This window comes from Musa acuminata, chromosome BXJ3-7 (genome assembly GCF_036884655.1).
Source record: "Musa acuminata AAA Group cultivar baxijiao chromosome BXJ3-7, Cavendish_Baxijiao_AAA, whole genome shotgun sequence".
Lineage (NCBI taxonomy): Eukaryota > Viridiplantae > Streptophyta > Magnoliopsida > Zingiberales > Musaceae > Musa > Musa acuminata.
In genome coordinates, this window is record NC_088355.1 from 3999671 (window position 1) to 4017522 (window position 17852).

The 17852-nt window shown below is 40.8% G+C and overlaps 6 protein-coding genes across 7 annotated transcripts; 3 read left to right on the forward strand and 3 right to left on the reverse strand.

The window, feature by feature from the left end:
• The first annotated feature begins 83 nt into the window (after positions 1-83).
• LOC135643180 (early nodulin-like protein 19) lies at positions 84-933 on the forward strand. Its single transcript, XM_065159856.1, has 2 exons — positions 84-381; positions 442-933. The coding sequence occupies exons 1-2, from the start codon at positions 99-101 to the stop codon at positions 795-797; spliced, it is 639 nt and encodes a 212-aa protein (XP_065015928.1). The 5' UTR covers positions 84-98; the 3' UTR covers positions 798-933.
• Positions 934-958: 25 nt separating this feature from the next.
• LOC135643181 (early nodulin-like protein 15) lies at positions 959-1905 on the reverse strand. Its single transcript, XM_065159857.1, has 2 exons — positions 1519-1905; positions 959-1436 (listed from the first exon to the last, which is right to left on the reverse strand). Exons 1-2 carry the CDS (start codon positions 1691-1693, stop codon positions 1081-1083), a joined length of 531 nt encoding a protein of 176 aa, XP_065015929.1. The 5' UTR covers positions 1694-1905; the 3' UTR covers positions 959-1080.
• A 188-nt stretch (positions 1906-2093) lies between these two features.
• LOC103990563 (uncharacterized) lies at positions 2094-4687 on the forward strand. The gene is made up of 4 exons (XM_009409753.3): positions 2094-2969; positions 3686-3756; positions 3948-4170; positions 4257-4687. Exons 1-4 carry the CDS (start codon positions 2838-2840, stop codon positions 4449-4451), a joined length of 621 nt encoding a protein of 206 aa, XP_009408028.2. The 5' UTR covers positions 2094-2837; the 3' UTR covers positions 4452-4687.
• Positions 4688-5481: 794 nt separating this feature from the next.
• Positions 5482-6647, reverse strand: LOC135643182 (chaperone protein dnaJ 8, chloroplastic-like). Its single transcript, XM_065159858.1, has 3 exons — positions 6382-6647; positions 5976-6044; positions 5482-5864 (listed from the first exon to the last, which is right to left on the reverse strand). Exons 1-3 carry the CDS (start codon positions 6610-6612, stop codon positions 5673-5675), a joined length of 492 nt encoding a protein of 163 aa, XP_065015930.1. The 5' UTR covers positions 6613-6647; the 3' UTR covers positions 5482-5672.
• Positions 6648-7430: 783 nt separating this feature from the next.
• On the forward strand, positions 7431-8432 carry LOC135643183 (uncharacterized). The gene is made up of 3 exons (XM_065159859.1): positions 7431-7677; positions 7919-7993; positions 8072-8432. Exons 1-3 carry the CDS (start codon positions 7542-7544, stop codon positions 8320-8322), a joined length of 462 nt encoding a protein of 153 aa, XP_065015931.1. The 5' UTR covers positions 7431-7541; the 3' UTR covers positions 8323-8432.
• Positions 8433-12257: 3825 nt separating this feature from the next.
• Positions 12258-16972, reverse strand: LOC103990560 (ubiquitin C-terminal hydrolase 22). 2 transcript variants are annotated; one of them, XM_009409749.3, is made up of 3 exons: positions 15878-16972; positions 13808-13923; positions 12258-13659 (listed from the first exon to the last, which is right to left on the reverse strand). In XM_009409749.3, the coding sequence occupies exons 1-3, from the start codon at positions 16639-16641 to the stop codon at positions 12974-12976; spliced, it is 1566 nt and encodes a 521-aa protein (XP_009408024.2). In that variant the 5' UTR covers positions 16642-16972; the 3' UTR covers positions 12258-12973. The 2 variants fall into 2 exon arrangements, with proteins under 2 accessions (XP_009408024.2, XP_009408023.2); XM_009409748.3 differs by having other exon boundaries at positions 12258-13662.
• Between the last annotated feature and the right edge of the window lie 880 nt (positions 16973-17852).

The window sequence follows — 17852 nt, forward strand, 5'->3', positions numbered from 1 at the left end:
TCGTGGGACCCGTGAAATCAAGCTGGTAAGATATTGACAAGTTGGCACAATAGATCCACCGTTCGTTTCAAATTAAAGCTACCATCGACCCGTTCGCGATGCCGACGATATGCAGGGTTATGTTTGTAATTTTACACCTCCTTCCCTGCTTCGTCTGCCAATTATTTCCCCATCCCACTTCACTGTGCTCCGTCGTCTGTGTACGGCTTCAGCTCGCCCAAATGGGTTCCCGTCAGCTCCGCCTCCTCCTCCTCCTCTCCGTCGCCGTGGCCTTCGTCTCCGCCACCGACCACATCGTCGGCGGCCACCTCGGGTGGAACCCCAACATCAACTACACGCTGTGGGCCAACAACCAGACCTTCTACGTCAACGACCTCATCTGTAAGCCCTTCGTATCCCCCTCCCGTTTCCATCCCCACCCTGACCTTTTGGTGGCCGCAGCCTTCAGGTACCAGAAGAACATGTACAACGTGTTCGAGGTGAACAAGACGGGGTACGACAACTGCACCATGGACGGCCTCGCCGGCAACTGGAGCTCCGGCAAGGACTTCATCCCCCTCGACCAGGCCAAGACCTACTACTTCATCTGCGGCAACGGCTTCTGCTTCAGCGGCATGAAGGTCTCCGTCACCGTCGTCCACCCCCTCAACGCTTCCTCCGCCGCTCCACCCAACGCCTCCACCCACGGCGCCGCCGGATCCGCCGCCCCGGGGCTCCGTCCGTGGCCGTCGAACGCCGCGGCTGTCCTCGTCGCCGCCGCGGCTTCGATGGTGATCGGATCTGGTGTCGGTATCTGATCCAAGGCGGCCACTTCATATGTTTGGTATCGATTTGATCTCGGTCGGTATGGTCGTATGTCATCGTCATCATTCTTTGTTCTCTAAGATCGGATTGTTTGGTAGAATTGCTTGTTAATTTGAGTGTTAATTTTGGTGGTTTAATGTGAATTGAATCGACATTTCGATGTGAAATTTAGCTACCAAATAGACTCACATAGCACATATAATCCCAAATAATAAGCACTGTATAGAATAAAAGAATATAAGAATATAAATCGCATGCGTCGTCATCACCACACCATCACAGTATGATCCCCAACACCAGCAGAGCAGCCGCGACTCCGCTCTTCAGTACGACCGTCGTCGAAGCTCCGCTGGTTGGCGCCACCGCCGGGCCCTCGAACTCCGTCGGACCGGGAGCCGGAGCGAGACCGCCGCGAAGCGAGTGCCGCTCCGACATCACCACCACGATCAGCTTCTCCCCCTGCTCGCAAGCCGGCTCCGCGCCGCTGATGAAGTAGTACGCCCCCGAGCGGTGCAGCTCCACCACGGCCGTCCCATCCCTGTGTTCCGCCACCGGGCTCGACCTGTTGCAGCTCAAGTACGCCTCCCTGGTCACCTGCAGCACCGAGTCCTTCGCGGCGTCGTACTTCCAAACTGCATGCAGGAGCCGCGTCAGCGACCGTTCTGCCTTCACCAGTAGACACAGAGGGAAGCATGAAGGATGAGCGAAGATTACCGAGGGAGTCGCCGACTTGGAACCGATTCTTCTCGGCCCACCGGTTGAGGGAGTCGTTGGTGGTGGGTGGGGCTCTCCAGGCCCGGTCGTCGCCCCCGACCAAGAAGTCTCTTGCTTCCGAGACAGTGAAGCTTACGAGGAGAAGGGTGAGGCAGACGAGCGATGATGAAGACATGGGTGACGCCGAGAAGAGAGAGATTGGGTTGATGGCTTGGTTGGGAAGCTGGTCGAGCCACTCCGGCGCTACTTAAGGTGGAAGACGAAGAGGGAATAGCCGTTGGAAATCAACGGTCGAGTAGATTTACTGGGACAGGTCATCGGGGGGCGCGTTGAATTGGTTGATTGGATCGATAGAAATTTTCTGGATTCGAATCTGATTCGATCGGGAATTGAATCTAATATATTTGAAGGAGATTGATTATGGACGGTCATGATTCATCTTTTAGATCATGAAGGATCGACGAGTGGGAATATGATGCATCACTATTAGAACAACGCGTTATAGGCAAAAAGGCATCAAATAGAAGAACCCCGGATCTTCTATTTATGCACCACCTTACGCTGGGTTGATGAATGCGCTGCCGTGCTGCAATGTTGCAGCAACCTAATCAACCATCAACTAGAAGGATCGAGGAATGCGCTGCTGTGCGACCGAATCAACCCTCAAATCGAAGGGTTAAGGAATGCGCTGCTGTGCAACCCAATCACCGCTATGTTGCGCACTCATCTCGTCTTCCCATCATATGCACCACCTTACCCTCCCTGTCTCTCTATTTCTCTCTCTACCCTTCCCTGTCAACCAAGCCAAGGAAGCAAAACAGAAGAATCTCCACCCTCCAAGGAAGAGTGCATGCCCTCGCGTAGCCATCTTTGTTCCCGATGGCCCATCTGGACCAGGAGCTGTGTGAGGGGAGAACAACCGAAGCCAAGACCGAAAAGGAAAGAGGTGAGGTGAGAAAAAAGGGGGAAGACAACGCAAGAAAGATAGGTGTCCTCAGATATGCATCACCCAACCAAACCTCTCTCTCTCTCTCTCTCTCTCTCTCTGCCCTGGCTTACCAGAAATGCCCCTCTGCAGCCAGGAGAACTCCCCACCCGTCTCCGCCAAGCAGGAAGACCGTAACCCCCCTCCTGTTCCCAATTCATATGGGCCTTTTGGTCATGGTCAGACCTCAGGAGGAGACAGGGGAAGGAAGAAACCCCACCTTTGTTTCTCCACCATCTCCTCTCTCTTTGCAAAGTTGGAACCTTCTCCCATCCGGTGCCTTCCATCTGGGTTTCTCTCCTCTTCTGCCTTCTAAAGGTTCGATTTTGCGGCCATGTTGATGAAGAAGGGGAAGAGATCGGCCATGGAGTCTTCTCCGCCATCCACTTATTATCCTGTTAGCCAGGAGGCGAAAACGAGGTTCAGGCACCAGAGTCTCCTGCAGGATTACGAGAATCTGCTAAAGGTAAGATCTTTGGGTTTCTTCTTGGTTAAATTATTTGTGGTCCGTGTATGAATCTGGGAGAGCTGTGCTTAGGGTTTTTCTTATCTCGTTGATCTTGGTGATTAGGGCTTCTTTTTAGTTGGCTTATTGTATGATGGTGCAATCTCATATTAAGGTGCTTGGACTTGAATTACTTTTGGACTCAATGATCTAAAAAGCCCTATGTTTTTTCAGCATGAAGCACTTTAGATGTATAGTTAAGGTTTGGTATCGCATAAAAATTATTAATTTTAGGTTGCATCTGTTAATCAAAATTTTAAGATGAGTTTTCTCAAGAAAATAAAAACCAAGAATTATGTGTTAGGTTTCTTCATTATTCTTGCTTCCAAGCCAGTCTGCTTGAATTACTAGATCTATGTCTCTTGATGTTGCCTTTTGTTGTTTTATTTTCTCTAAATTGTGATTTTTCAGATCTAGATGTTTAAATCATTGCTCGTCGGCCATACAACGGGTTATACTCTTGATTTTGAGTTTTGAAAGATCTACTTATCATTTCTGTTTCAGTTAAGGAGAGTGCCTTTGTTTAAGTATGAGTTAAGAAATAATTTATCAGTTCATTTGGTGTAGGCATACTAACTAGAAGAATAAAAGCTTTCTTGGGCACCATAATTCCTGTACAGTTTATACTCATCCCAGCATCTTTGTTTATTCAAAAATCTTACAAGTCTATATCTCAGGAAACTGAAGCAAAAAGGAGGAAATTGCAGAAGGTGGATCAGAAGAAATTGAAGCTTCTTGCTGAAATCAAGTTATAACCTCTTCCTTTTGGCTTTTTCAACATTATATTCTTTTTCCATGTTTGCCTTATGTTTCCAAATAATTCAAAAGTTTCTAGTGAGAAATCGGTAGTTGCGATCAATATTCATTCGGTTTGTGAGTAAACTTGTTCAAGAACATTTGCCATTGCAATGACTAATCCTGTTCATCTCTATCCGACAGATTCTTGCAGAGAAAATATGAAAGTCTATCGATGAATCCATCACGAAAAGCTCCACTTAGGCTGAACAAGAAACCACAGAGTATCCCGACCCAATTGTTCATGATCGATCAACCTCCAAATTCATCTTTTCAATTCCCTGCCAAAGACCAGAGTTCCATAGTCAGAGATGCTTCTTTCCGAAGCACCCCAGCAGTAATAGACTTGAACCAGGTTTCCTTGTCAGTAAGTAATGCAATCTCAAGCTACATGCCTAAGTGACTGACAATCAAAAAAGGAGAAATAATATTTTCTGAACGTCCTCATGGCAGATTGGTGAAGGTTTGGATGAACAACAGGTCAGCTTAGGGCCCGCAAAAGCTGATAAGTTGAGGAAGAGTTTGATGGATTGTGATGATGTGGCTAATGATCTCAAGCCCTTGATTTGCCGAGATGTCGGTCGCGGATCAAACCGGGTGGTGAAGAGAAAGATCACATGGCAAGATCAGGTAGCTTTGAAGGTGTAGGTTAATCTATGTCATAAAGGGTGAAAAGCCATGCCCTTTATTGAGAGGTAAGTTCAAAATATTATGCCTTATTAATGCCACTGGTGTTCCTAGTATGAATTTGGTGAATCAATCAGAATAATCAGTTCTACATATTTGTCATTAGAGTTGACATTATGAATGGTGGAATGTCTTGATACTCCACAGCATTATCCGTTAAATGGATCCTAAAGCTACCTCATCTAGCTATCTTTCAATATGCCCTCATCAGTCACCTTTGGATCCATCATCAGAGCTTCAATCAGCTTATATATAATTTATCTATTTTTCCCTGATTCCACTTTTAATTTGGACTTTGTATTCAAGGTATGTCGACTTGATCTAGTTTAGAGTGCAACATGTTGAGATGTTTACTAACCGCCATATAGATTTTTAAGATGAATTTAGTGGACATGACATTGTAAGCAGTTGTTTAAGCATTAAGAATAATCATATGGATTATAGGTACATGCTGTTCATTACTGAGTGTGTCTAATGATGTGAAGAATGGCCATATAGTTTTTTGCTGATCCATTGTGCTGCATCATGTTGTTATGGTCATGGATGATTTGTCTCCCCCAACATAAGAAGATGCTGAAGAAAAGTTCTATCCTATGGCATGGAAAGATTTAACTTAGCTCTATAGAAGCTACCTTCTGGTATCTGAGTGATTGATATATACAACTTGATCTGAGAAAAGAAATCTTCAATTTTTCTTATATCTGTAGAGTTTGTGAAGCCTCAAATCATTGATAACCCCTAAACACAGTTAACCAGAAAAAGCCACAAGCATTCAGGATAGGAAGCATATGGTGCTGCAACTGAGAGGCAATAGGATAGAGATGAACACACACCAATTAATTGAAGCTTGCCCAACAACTCTTGATATATCTGATTTCTACCCCTTTAGTTAAGTTTAGGTAACAAACTTCACATCCAAAATCATGTGGACTCAGAACTACTTTCAAATCGACTCAGAACACCATTCACACATACATGTCACTGCCAGAAGTTGCTGGGAAATGACCAAACATTTCATTGCCAGAAGTTGCTGGGAACAATGACCACCGTTCCCACAAAAAATAGGAAGGTTGCCACAGCCCAGAAATCATATACACCCATCCAATTTCTGATACTTGACACTATCTTACATACATTGTTCTCAAGTAGTCATCTTGAAGCAAAAATTGGCTTTGTGGCTGATCAGATGTAAGGGTTGATGTGGGAGGAGTAATCTCTGATGCCAGCCCCTTCCCACCCCATCCACTCCTCCCACAAGTCCCAGCCTGAGTCGTACATTCCCTCGTCGGAGAAACCATCACTACTCCATTCTGGCCGCTGCCATTGCTCTTGGTTCTGCTGCTGATCAGCTTGTCTCAAGCTGCTCATTACAATCTGCAGATGTTATAGATCAACTTTGTCAGGAACCAAGCTCGGCTTGCAATTTCTTTTTTTGATCCAAAGCATCCCAAAGAATAGACCAGGATGATGCATGGTGATACTTACATCATAGGCTTCATTGATGCGATGGAACTGGACGTCGCAATTGCTACCTTTGCAAACATCTGGATGATACTGCAATCAATCCCATGTAAACATTTAGAACGATCACAAAACAAGACACAAAAAGGAACCTTTGAGAATTTTAATGCTGGCCACAGGTCAAGAGCCAAGAAAGCAATTACAAGCCAGAAATAAATCTTATTGCAGTGTGTTCTGAAATCATTCTTCTTGAGATCTCTTCCAAGATTTCCCCCAGAAGCGATAAACTAAACCCAGACCACCCATTTTGCGACAAAAATCCCTCCGTTTTAACAGATCTAGACCCAAACAACTCACCACAATCAAATGAGTGAAAAGAATAAGAGGGAGGGAGGGAGGGAGGGAGAAAGATTGAAGGGAAGAGGGGAACCTGCAAAGCGAGCTTCCTAAAAGCCTTCTTGACCTCCTTCTCTGACGCCCCTGGCTGAACCCTAAGCATCCGATACTGATCCGCCAAGTTTGCGGCGGCGGCGCACCTCACGTCGCCTCTGCTCCTTCCCGCCTTCCTCCTCCCCTTCGCCACCCCACCCCTCCTCGCCCAACTCCCCATCGAAGACGAAGACGCAACCATCGAGTTCATCATCCCCATCGACATCGCCATCCTCCGAAGCGCGACTCCTCAAGCCCAGAAACCCCCAAAAAGTGAGACCTTTTGCCAAGAATTAGGGGTTGGTAACCATTATAAAGGAAACAAAGCAACGAGAGGCAGCGTGCATAGCACGTGACCGTAACATAAACCCATCTCCTTATCTTTCTACATTTTATCCACTTTTATTTAATTATGCTTTTCTATTTTTATTCCACGTCACATCATAGTTTCAAGGCACTCGCACGTCGTCCCCAGCAGAGCACCCCACCTAAGTGTCGACTACAAGTGGCCCAGAAGAAGTGGTAAAGTTTAGAGTACCTTTCATGCGGTACACTTTTAATACATTATTGCCGGTTTTCCTGGTGACTTGGCACCACGTGGTCGAACATATATAAAAATGTCCAATAATTTGGATGCTTTTTTTTATTCCCCACTTGGCTACCTCGCTTGCTTGTGGCTGAGATAGGAGATCGGCAGCATGACCCGCTAGGGTAGGAAACGGGTAACGATGTGTACGATGAGGAATCTAGTGGTTGGTGCACAAATCTATGGGTGGATTTGATCGAGCAATTTTGTCGGCTTCTTCCACGCCAAATACACGTCAGTCATGCGTCGGATGCAACATGGAACGGTATCGATCTTTGTTATGTGGTACACGAGGGGACAATAACATAAGATGTGGTACCAATTTCTCTGTCTGCTTCAAACATGGATGATCTTTACGTCTCATTTAAAACATGGAAATCACTACCACGTCACATAATCATCACATTTCTCGTATATATATATATATATATATATATATATATCTCTCTGATGGAATGATGTGAATAGTCACTCATGGTGATTAGACAGATGATATGATATGATATCGTGCTCATATTGATGTGTCATTGGAATGTGGATCTATATCTCATGTTCCATTGTAGTCTTGAGCAAGAATGAAGTTTGATGACATGGTTGTATTGTGGGAAGAAGTCGTGGCATACAAGCAAAGCATTGCTGTGGATAACGCTGTGGAAGATGCTTTCTTCCTTCTTTCCAGTTGCATGGGAACGAACATATGGCAGCGAGCAGGTGGAGCTCCAATCTACTTTGTTGTACAGAGTTCATGTGCGATTAGAATCCATGCTTTACGCGAACCCATTTCCCACCACCTCTCTACAAAGCGAAAACCATCGATCTCATGTGTATAAATCCCCATGAGTATCTGCTTGTCACTGTGCAGCTAATCACTTCGTCGGATCCATGAAGGCCTCTCATCTCCTATCTTTCGTGCTTACTCTCTTGCTTCAACTTTGTTGTTGTTGGTGTTCAGCTGATCAAAGAACTCTGGGTGGAAATGACGAGGCCCGGCGACTACCTCAGCTCCTAAAAGCTCAACCACGTCAGGGTGGGTTGCATGATGTAGGAGATCTTGTTTCTGTAACCTTCACCATATTTGGATGCTCATTAACTGAGCTGCTTGCAGGATTAAATGTGACTGTGAAGGAAAGAGGGGAGAATAAAGAGCACTTGGATGAGGGGACGAGCATAAGCCACTCGGGGAAGGGAAGTGGTGCAGGGAAAGGAGGTGGGAAGGGCGCCGGCGGTGGCTCACAGACGCTCCGCCAACCAAGGGACCAGCGAAACAGCTCGGCGTCCAGCTGGCGGTGGCCGCGGTCCTCTCTCACTTTACTCGTCGGTGGGTTGCTCCTCCGCTTCCTGCACTCCTGCGGTTGAAGTCGAACAAGACGATGATGACGATGATGCTGATGAGAGTGCTTGTTGTCATGCAGGCATGTAATGTCATTCAACAGTTCTTGTCGAAATAAATCCTATGATTAAAGGCATAGCGTGGATCATAGTGGATGGATTCATCAGCATGAAGGATATATAAGGATCACTTTCATATGATTGAAAATCATAATAAATATAAATATAGAATAATAATTTTATATTTCTTATATATTTTTATCTTTGATCAATTTATTTGAGGATCAATTATCATTATATATATATATATATATATATATATGATTAAGAAAAATCTCTTTCTCAAAGTTATATAAATATACTTTACCAATATGAATAAAATCATCCTTTTATGAGATTATAGCTTCGATGTTTTTAAGTAAGGTTTTCTCCCTTTATCGCTTGTGTCCATGATTAGCACTCGGAGTTGGTCATGACTTATTCTTCACATCGACAGTATCTACTTATATTAGTTCATTGTTTTGCCCAGTAGTCTTCTTCGCATGCCATAAGTCTTCCCAATGCCATAGTCTACTTATATAAAATCTCAAGTCACAATCCCACACGCCTCAACTAGTTGGCTCTACCGAATGAAAGTATCGACACATAGTTGAAACTAGTCTCTCCCTTCTATACTACGCATCCATGCCACTAGCCTTTTAGTCAATAACCTTTCAAACAAATGTCTATCTCATTAACCACATGCTTACTCTAATCCTATAACATTAGTCACCATTTGAAAAATTATTTCATAAAATCTCAAACATTCAAAAAGTAAAAGTATTTGATTAGTTGTATTATCTCTAGTTATACCCCTATGCTTCACACAAGTTAATACTAAGATCCAAGTCTTGTATTTTCATCGGGTATTCTCTTGAACATAATACTTTTTGGTGCTATGATCTTTAACCTTACATCATATTATTTTTATTGAGTCTACCTTTTCCTTTTAAAATCTTGTACATTCAGCAATGTGAGCCACTACAACAACCATCCATTTTTAGGTTTATAAGAATACATCTCAAATCCCCTCAAGCGTATCTCTTACTGCATCAACTAGCGGTTCTCCTCTAGACATATACTCTCTTATTACTCTAGTTTAGCAACATCTCACCTCATTTATTATTTTTTTTCATCTATCTGTTCACCAACTCTCTCGTTAACAACGAATGAAGTAATGTTCTTAGCATCACAATTGATGTCTTTGTCCTTTTCTCGACCAAGTGATATCGAAGTGTATTAACTTAATCAAGTATTTATCACTAACTTTTCACCAATTCTTATGCATTTAACATGACTCGATAATACCATTGAGCTTAGACATCACATAACAATAGAGTCCAAAATTTACATATTCAAATCATGTTAAATTCATGATATATACACTACTATAAACTCTCCATCTAACTTTATTGAACCCACAAGCATCACCAATGTCCAAAAAATCTTTATACTAACGTAAAGTCATATGTGATAAATATGATGCTCTACTCATAATATAGCATGGACCCTTATATCATTTCATTTCATACAAAATATCATTAGGTGTAAGTGGATCTTTCGTATTAAGCGAAAATAAAATGGATCAATTGCCAAATACAAGGCACATCTAGTAGCCAAAATGTTTTATCAATGATCTAATGATGATTTCATAAAGATCTTCAGTCTAGTTGTTAAGTCAATGATAATTTGAATCATCTTGAGTTTAGTTATCACTCAAGACTAGTATGTACACTAATTAGATGTTAATAATGCTTTCTTACAATGGACTTTAATTAGAGATGTCTTTATGCAACAACCACTTTGTTTCATTCGCCTTCAATATCCAAACAATATTTGTAAATTATGAAAAACTATTTATAGACTTCATCAAGTTCCAAGTACCTGATACATTGAAGTTTGATTTATTTTTTATATTAGTTGACTTTGTTAACTCCAAATCTAACATCTTTTTATTTCTATGATAAAAAATAATGTTGTACTATATATTTACTAGTTTATATAGTTGACATTATTATCACATACAAAAATTTTATGCAGATTAAGTAATTTCTTAAGTAATTGATAGATTGATTCTTGACCTAGGAACTTTAAGCTATTTTTGAGAGTAAGAGCAACGTTCAAATCTTCTAGATTTTTCTTATCTCAAAAGAAGTATATTCAAAATCTATTATCAAAGATGAATATATAGGATGTCAAAAAATTCATCACCCCAATCTCCACTATTGAGTCACTCAAATTACATTATAGTAGCCCTATTATAGATTCCATATAATATCAATAAATACTTGATTTCTTACCGTATTTATCTCTTTCATATCCAAACATTTTCTTTATAGTCAATAAATTATCACAATTTATATATCGATCCTCTATTATGCATTGGTTCATGCTAAAACGTATTCTACAATACGTTTTCTTCATCACTTCATCTTTATGTCTTCGTCGATATTAATTGGGTAGGTAACACTAATGATAGAACATCTACATCAACCTACATTATGTTATAAATATGACAATTAAAGTTTTAATAAATAAAATACAATCGCAAGATCCATCACTAAAGCTAAATATTGAGTCATCACTATCACTGTTGCAAAACTCAACTGGGTTACCAATCTACTACACGAACTTGACATCACCTCCCAATCTATTCCTATTATATAATATGATAATGTCGGTACTACTTACCTATGTTCTACCATGGTATTCCACTTTCCCTCGAAAGACATTGTTATTGATTTTTATTTTGTTAGAAATCAAGTTGTCAAAAGTTAATTATGTATTTCTCAAGTCCATACTTCTGACCAACTAATTGATTCACTCATAAAGTCTCTCTCATAGATATTTTAGTTGTATCATTCTAAGAATGACATTCTTGACGTAAGTTCAATCTTACGATAGTACGGTAGAATGTTATGATAAAAGTAAATATGAAACAATAATTTTATATTCATTACATGCTTTAATCCTATTTGAGGATCAATCAACATAATATATATGTCTAATTTAAACAAATAATTGAAAAAATTTCTCCCTCAAATCTATATAAATATATATTATTTTAATAAATAAAATCATTCCTTCAACAACAAATTCTTCGTTCGCTTAGCCTTTTAACATTATTAGCAGTTACGTCCCTTCTCAAAGCAACTCCAAGACCACTCCACTTCGTTAGAGTACAGCACCTACATCAATCTTGAACATCTCAAAGCAAGCATTGTTAGGCAAATATTTTATGAGTTGGTATGAGATCATTCTCTTTCCGTGGATGATTCTGTTCTTAGTTTCCATGACAACCCATAAAACGGACACAAGCATCTGTTTATCACCCTGTTTGAATTGAGAATAACATTACAATTACTGCTTTCCTCTTTCTGCATTTGACATCCACTCGAGAGCAGTAAAATGCCAGTTTATAGAACCCTGTGAAGGATGCAAGAACAGAGGATGTCTTGGTATAGCTCAATCTAGGAAGGTAGAAGCACCTCTTCCAACAAGACACTTCCAACAATTCTTCTTTTGCTGATTTCCTTTTCTTTGGTGGTCTCACCATCAGGCAAAAGCATTGGAGGCAGTGCTTAAGTGCAGTAATGGTCCAAACAACAGCAGAGCTTAGAGATTAAGTTTGCATCTAAGAATAAAAATGGGTTGGATGATGCCCATCTTAATCTCTCCCTGTGCCCAATAGAGAGACATAATATGATGACAAAGTGTTTGTTTGATTCTTCTTATGTTTGGTCCCTAAAAATCGGAAATGAGAATGAAATATTTGGATATGTAGTTGTTCTATTTGAGAAATCAATTGTCAAATCCATTCATGGAAACACTTTTGATTTTGAAGGAAAATAATGCAATTCTGTGCCTTCCTGTTTTAGTTCGTGAGGATCATTTCTTTGGATTTTGATACTTGACACTGGTCATGCACAGTCAAAAACAAATGTCGGAATTGATCAATATGGAACTAATGGATACATCATATTTTCTCAAGCTAGCATCCCCATAACTTTTGCCAGAGGCATAGCAAATGTTGCCTCACAAGCTCTCAAAATTATCATTCTATTGCTCACACAAGCAGTTATGCCAAATTCCTATCTGCTTGGATGTAGCTACATGTTCTTAAACATACAGCAAAATAAGTGGCCAAATAAAAGATAATTGCAGTGACGCGGTTGATCAGTGTCTCTGGAGTAGCAGATCAAATTAGATTATTATGTTAAAGATTTGGATCGGAATGAATATGAATGTGAAGCTTCAAGAGTTTAGAAGTACAATTAGTTTCTCAAGCTGCATGCATGATTCCCAAGCAGACCACATTGGTGTCTTCTTTGCAACCTCCTCTGCTGTCTCATTGCTTCTTATCTAGTAACATCAGGGAAGACTGCCAAATCCAATTCAAGCACAAGGAATGAGATCTCTGGGAAATGAACATGACAATTTTTTATTTAGATCCCTTCAGTCATGTGTTGGTGATCAAGGAATCATCAGCTTGTCTGAGGACCGTTCTTTTTGCCTGAACACAGCCATCTTCCATTTGACGGTGTTCCCTTGTCACGCCTTGCATGCGGCAACAAGATACTGGCCATACTGGGCTACACCACATTTGATAACATCGTGAAGCTGAAGAAGTAATTTGGAGTCACTTGATTTGCTTCTGCACATAATACATCATGTAACCTTGAGAAGCTCGTACCGCTCCTTCACTTACTTGGGTAATCCATGCATCATCACATTTGTACCATCTTTCTCCTAACCGAAGATAGGTCAAATAATGTCCTGATTCCAGCCTTCCGGTATGTGTGATTACTGCAAACACCTCAAATTCCGATGAAAGATCATTGGACACATCTGACTCATCACCCTCAAAAGCAAAGATCCTATTGCCAAATCTGTTTCTTATGATGGAATATGACAAATACGGCGTCATGTCCAGTGAGAAAGGGAACTGCAAATATTGGTCTATTTTTTTCGATGTTCCCCGTCTAAGAGAATGTTCGAATCTTTTTATATGGAAGCACAGGACCAGTGGGAGCCTCCTGATGGACATTTGCTTCACGGAGTCTTGGTGCATTTCACAGTGTTGACAGTAGAGTTTCTGGTCAGGTCCCAACCTCTCAGGCCTTGTGAAAAGGTCCAAGCATCCCATTAGGGTAGATATTCTGGAACTTTTGTTGGATTTCGAGTCAGTACTTGGCTCCAAATCAAGAGAGAGGTCAACACAAGGATCATATGTTGTTGAAGTGAACCCGCAGATGGTGCAAGTGACATCGGACCTCAGCACCCCGGAGAATACTCTATGTGCAATACAATGGCAATCTCCAAACCCTACTGTAGAAAGCAGTGATGTAGTAAGAATCTAAACTCTTTAAAGGATACAGAGTAAAACATGTGCCAGATATGGTTTCAGAATAAAAGACACAGAAGTCAAACGAATAGTAAAAATAATATAAAACTTGACAAAGGTCCAACCAACCTTTGTTTTGAAGGGTAGACCTCTCACTTTCATGAATCATGTCGAGCATCGAGATAAAAAATTCATGTGCATCCTGCTGCTCATAACTGGCAAGGTTTGATGAATGCTGCCACCAACTGCAAAACAATCAAAAACATTTCAGGTATTTGTCCTTCATGTTTATAGTTAATTTATGACTAAAGGCATCAACAGACATTGTCATCTCAAAATAAAAAACATGTCAAAATCAGAAAATAGTCAGAGTTGGTGAGTCAGAGATAACATAGAAGCTCCACATTGAGCTCACTTTTTCTGTCTCTGCTTTTTCTTATTCAACCATATTCAAGCGAGCTTATTTTTCACTGGTTCTTTCTTGTTTTTTGGTCATTTTACACTGTCCAGATTTTCTAGTGGGAAATGCAGCAAAGTCCATACAACACAGTATGGCACAACTAGATCCATTAAGCTACATGCATCCTTGTTATGTTAATTGATAGGATGACCACTATACTCCAAATCACAAGCTTTTAGAAAGGGGACAACATTCAACGACTCTTCTCATGTGCAAGCTGAATGAAGAATTGATGGGCTTGCCATGTGGATTCAATTGCAAAATAATGGTGCAAACCAACTGTTTAAAGCATTGTAGAAAGACCCATATATGAGCAAAATATTGGATGAAAGATTATAGGAAAAGGATGGAGAGAAGAAAGCTAGGATCCAACCACCACCTGTTTTCCTATCACAATAAAATAATTACTCAGAAAGGAGATTCACTGATTACATCTTAAGGAACAATACATAGAAGAAGCTCAAGACCATCATCTTCTACCAGAGGGTTTTGTCTGTAAACAAATGTTTTCTTTCATAGAAAGCCTGATAAAGTTACAGAACTGTATGGTTTAAAATTTGATATCTGAATACAGCAGGAGGGTAATCTAACAGACCAAACTGATGAAAATGGATATAATTTATCCAAATGAGCTCAACTTTCAAGGTTTTTAATGCCCCATTTTTGTTTCCATCCTCTTGAACTACCAATACTTTGTAGAATGTAAAGATGATCAGGTTGTTTGATTCACTATATAAAATTTTGAACACCCCAAACAAATTACATTTTCCTTAATAAGAAACGTTAATGGAGACAGACAGTGACCGATCCCTAACAAATCTCGGTATCTTCTTTGTTGCCATTTATCATACTATAATAGATGGTTGTACCTATAAACTAGCATCAACCAATTATAGTATAATCTGAAACCTAAAAGTAAAAATGGGCAATGATATGATACAGATGAGATCATCTTTAACTAGCTGGTACAGACGGTAATGATCAGGAAACAGGCAAAAATGAAGCAAAAAAGATTAACGAATTTACAGGTGGTGGATGCATCAAACAAACATTCTATTGACAGAGAAAGTGCTGTCCTTAGCAACCTTATCCAGTAGTCATTTTGAGACTTGAATTGTGTCTGTATATCACACTATGCGTTGTATCTAAAGCTAATAACAAGTCAATAGGAAAGAAACAGAAAAGGAACAGACTGTTTTAGGCATCCTATCAACAAGGGGACACATTATTAAAGCTTGGCAAACAAAGGTAAGTAGAAAAAGAGAGAGTACGACAAATAGATTAGCATGCTTTCTTACAATTTGATGAGTGTCAAACAACACAGTGTTTGGACCAGTAGTGACGACAATCAGTGGAGATCAGTAAGATGAATTCATGTGATGCAAAGAAAAAAGCATGTAAGATAAATCATCAAAACTTAATATTCTTCCAGAAATTTCATGTTCAAAAGCGATACAAATATCGAACAAATCTCAGCTTGGAAGTTCATGCAAATTTATGAAGAAAAAAGTAAGAGACAAGAAATCTACTAATCATCTACCAATTGCTACATCACATCAGGAAATATATTTGTTTGAACCAAAAATCCGTAAAAAACGACAAGATTATACTTCGGCAGAAAGCTTGGAAAAACTACCGCAGACACTGAATGCCTACTCAGTAGATTATCATCTCATTCAGTGATCCAACAAAAATGCAATTCAAAATTGATCTTCTCCAAAGTCAACATAACCTCTCACCTGAAGAGAAACCTTGCAGGGCTATACGGAGTGGGATTCCCGGAAAATGCCTCCGAGAACACACTGTCGACATCACAAACCAAACAAGACAATTCCCCGGCTTCCACCGCCCTCCTCCTCCTCCTACTCCTCTGCTTCCGGCACAACTCTCGATTGTGCCAATCACCCAAAAAGTAATTTTTGAGCGGCGGGGTGTGAAGCAGCGTCTGCAGCACGGAGTTCATGAAACAAGTGTTTCCCAAATTATTCAATCCTCTCAGTCTCAAAGGTTGGCAGGATCGGTTCTTGACACCGCAGTCCAGCACTAGAATAGTCTCCCTCGATGATGCCCTTTCGATATCGTGAGCTGGCGCGGCCCTCCTTTTCCGACACCGATCTTTCTCTCTACCTTTGGGCAGCTCCAGGAACTGCTTCGCCATAACGGCGGTGTCGAAGTCGGGATCGTAGACCTGGTCGGCACAGACGCAGCAGAAGACCTCAGCTCTGTCGACATCAACCGCGATCTCGTGACCCGGGTTCGCCTGAGAATGGGCAGCGGCGTGGTCGGAGCAAGAAATAGAGGAGCAGATCAGGCAGAGGTAAAGGCGGCAGCGGTGGAGGGAGCAGAGACTACATCTCGGGATCAACGATTGGAACTTCCCAACCGCCGTGCGGCCACTGGGGGCCGTTCTGAAGTGGGTTTGGAGGGATCTGTAGCCCTGCAAGCCATGGTGCTTCCTGTACTCCTTGAGGTGGGAACAGGGAAGTGGCTTCCCGAGATTCATCCGGGAAAATAAACTATCCCCGGATGAGGAATTCGAAGTAAAGGCGATGAATTTGACACGGAAGAAGACCAAGAAATCGAAGAATCACAGGAGAAATGGCACGGGAAACGAGGATTGTTCCGATTTGGAGCCGAAAAAAGATGGCTTCTGTCCTCGATTTGGGAGATTGGAGGGGGAATAGAGCTGGGATTAGTGAGGGTTTGTAGCGGTGGGGTGGGGATTTGATGCGGCGGTGGTGGGATCGGAGGAGGAAAGATGGCGGCGGCGGATCAAAAATTTCGTCTTTGGCGTTGGATTGGGGGAGGGAGAGAGGGAGCTCTATAACGACCGACTCTAATGGCTTTTTCTTTCGAGTGCATTTCTGATATATGTCTTTTTTTTTATAAAAAGGGTTGCTTTAATTAGATTTAATACGCAAAAAAAAAGGTTATTAAGATTTAATAGTTCATAGCATAATTTAATAGCTTTAAGAGTTGCACAAAAGTATATATATATATATATACCCTTCTTACTCCATTTAGTACTTCTTGTACAACCAACATTTCTTTCCATCTAGGTTTGCACTATTCCAAGTTAAGTAACCTTCTAAAGAACAACCTAACTGTAGAAAATAATACATTGTTTTTTATTATAAATTTAAAAAAATTGTAATTAGAATCTTGGTCACAAAGAAACAACTTATAATCACCAAAGCTTACTCTCCAAAACCATAAACTCAATTCTACCTAAATATAAGAAAAGGTAGGCTTTGATGTGTTTAATTTTAAAGCCACATTGATGTTAAATTAATATTTATGACCAAATATTAACATTTATTGCATCCACAGAAACAGTATGGAATTAGAATGCCATGTAAAATATCTTTTATTAACATTTATGAAATTGACTGATGCATGTCCTATTAACATGAAGGATTTGACAAACCAAACATTAGGAAAAAGAAACTTTGATTTGCACACACAATTAAAATCTTTCATGTCCATCCATTCATCCAATCATCACATCCAAACCATCATGTTCAGCTGAGAAATGTCATTCGAATCAAATAATAAATAACACTGTGCTGGTAAAGAGACAACTTGTAAAGCCGGGGTCAAACCACGTTTGACTAATACCAACATGCCCTCATCATGTTCTAACCCAAGTTGAAGTGCTTGCCTTCGAAGCAACAAAAGACCAAACCAAGCTTATGTAATCATGAAAACAACAGC

Excerpts from the sequence above, each read along its gene's own strand:
- LOC103990560 (XM_009409748.3), bottom strand. The coding sequence starts at position 16,641 with ATGAATCTCGGGAAGCCACTTCCCTGTTCCCACCTCAAGGAGTACAGG. Across the intron at positions 13,924-15,877 it reads CCTGCAAGGTTTCTCTTCAG|TTGGTGGCAGCATTCATCAA; the intron begins GTGAGAGGTTAT and ends ATTGTTTTGCAG. Across the intron at positions 13,663-13,807 it reads GTCTACCCTTCAAAACAAAG|TAGGGTTTGGAGATTGCCAT; the intron begins GTTGGTTGGACC and ends TGCTTTCTACAG.
- LOC103990563 (XM_009409753.3), top strand. The coding sequence starts at position 2,838 with ATGTTGATGAAGAAGGGGAAGAGATCGGCCATGGAGTCTTCTCCGCCA. Across the intron at positions 2,970-3,685 it reads ATTACGAGAATCTGCTAAAG|GAAACTGAAGCAAAAAGGAG; the intron begins GTAAGATCTTTG and ends TCTATATCTCAG. Across the intron at positions 3,757-3,947 it reads AAGCTTCTTGCTGAAATCAA|ATTCTTGCAGAGAAAATATG; the intron begins GTTATAACCTCT and ends TCTATCCGACAG.
- LOC135643181 (XM_065159857.1), bottom strand. The coding sequence starts at position 1,693 with ATGTCTTCATCATCGCTCGTCTGCCTCACCCTTCTCCTCGTAAGCTTC. Across the intron at positions 1,437-1,518 it reads CCAAGTCGGCGACTCCCTCG|TTTGGAAGTACGACGCCGCG; the intron begins GTAATCTTCGCT and ends TCCTGCATGCAG.
- LOC135643183 (XM_065159859.1), top strand. The coding sequence starts at position 7,542 with ATGAAGTTTGATGACATGGTTGTATTGTGGGAAGAAGTCGTGGCATAC. Across the intron at positions 7,678-7,918 it reads GAACATATGGCAGCGAGCAG|CTGATCAAAGAACTCTGGGT; the intron begins GTGGAGCTCCAA and ends GTTGGTGTTCAG. Across the intron at positions 7,994-8,071 it reads AAAAGCTCAACCACGTCAGG|GATTAAATGTGACTGTGAAG; the intron begins GTGGGTTGCATG and ends AGCTGCTTGCAG.
- LOC135643180 (XM_065159856.1), top strand. The coding sequence starts at position 99 with ATGCCGACGATATGCAGGGTTATGTTTGTAATTTTACACCTCCTTCCC. Across the intron at positions 382-441 it reads CTACGTCAACGACCTCATCT|CCTTCAGGTACCAGAAGAAC; the intron begins GTAAGCCCTTCG and ends TGGTGGCCGCAG.
- LOC135643182 (XM_065159858.1), bottom strand. The coding sequence starts at position 6,612 with ATGGCGATGTCGATGGGGATGATGAACTCGATGGTTGCGTCTTCGTCT. Across the intron at positions 6,045-6,381 it reads TTAGGAAGCTCGCTTTGCAG|TATCATCCAGATGTTTGCAA; the intron begins GTTCCCCTCTTC and ends GATTGATTGCAG. Across the intron at positions 5,865-5,975 it reads GCATCAATGAAGCCTATGAT|ATTGTAATGAGCAGCTTGAG; the intron begins GTAAGTATCACC and ends TAACATCTGCAG.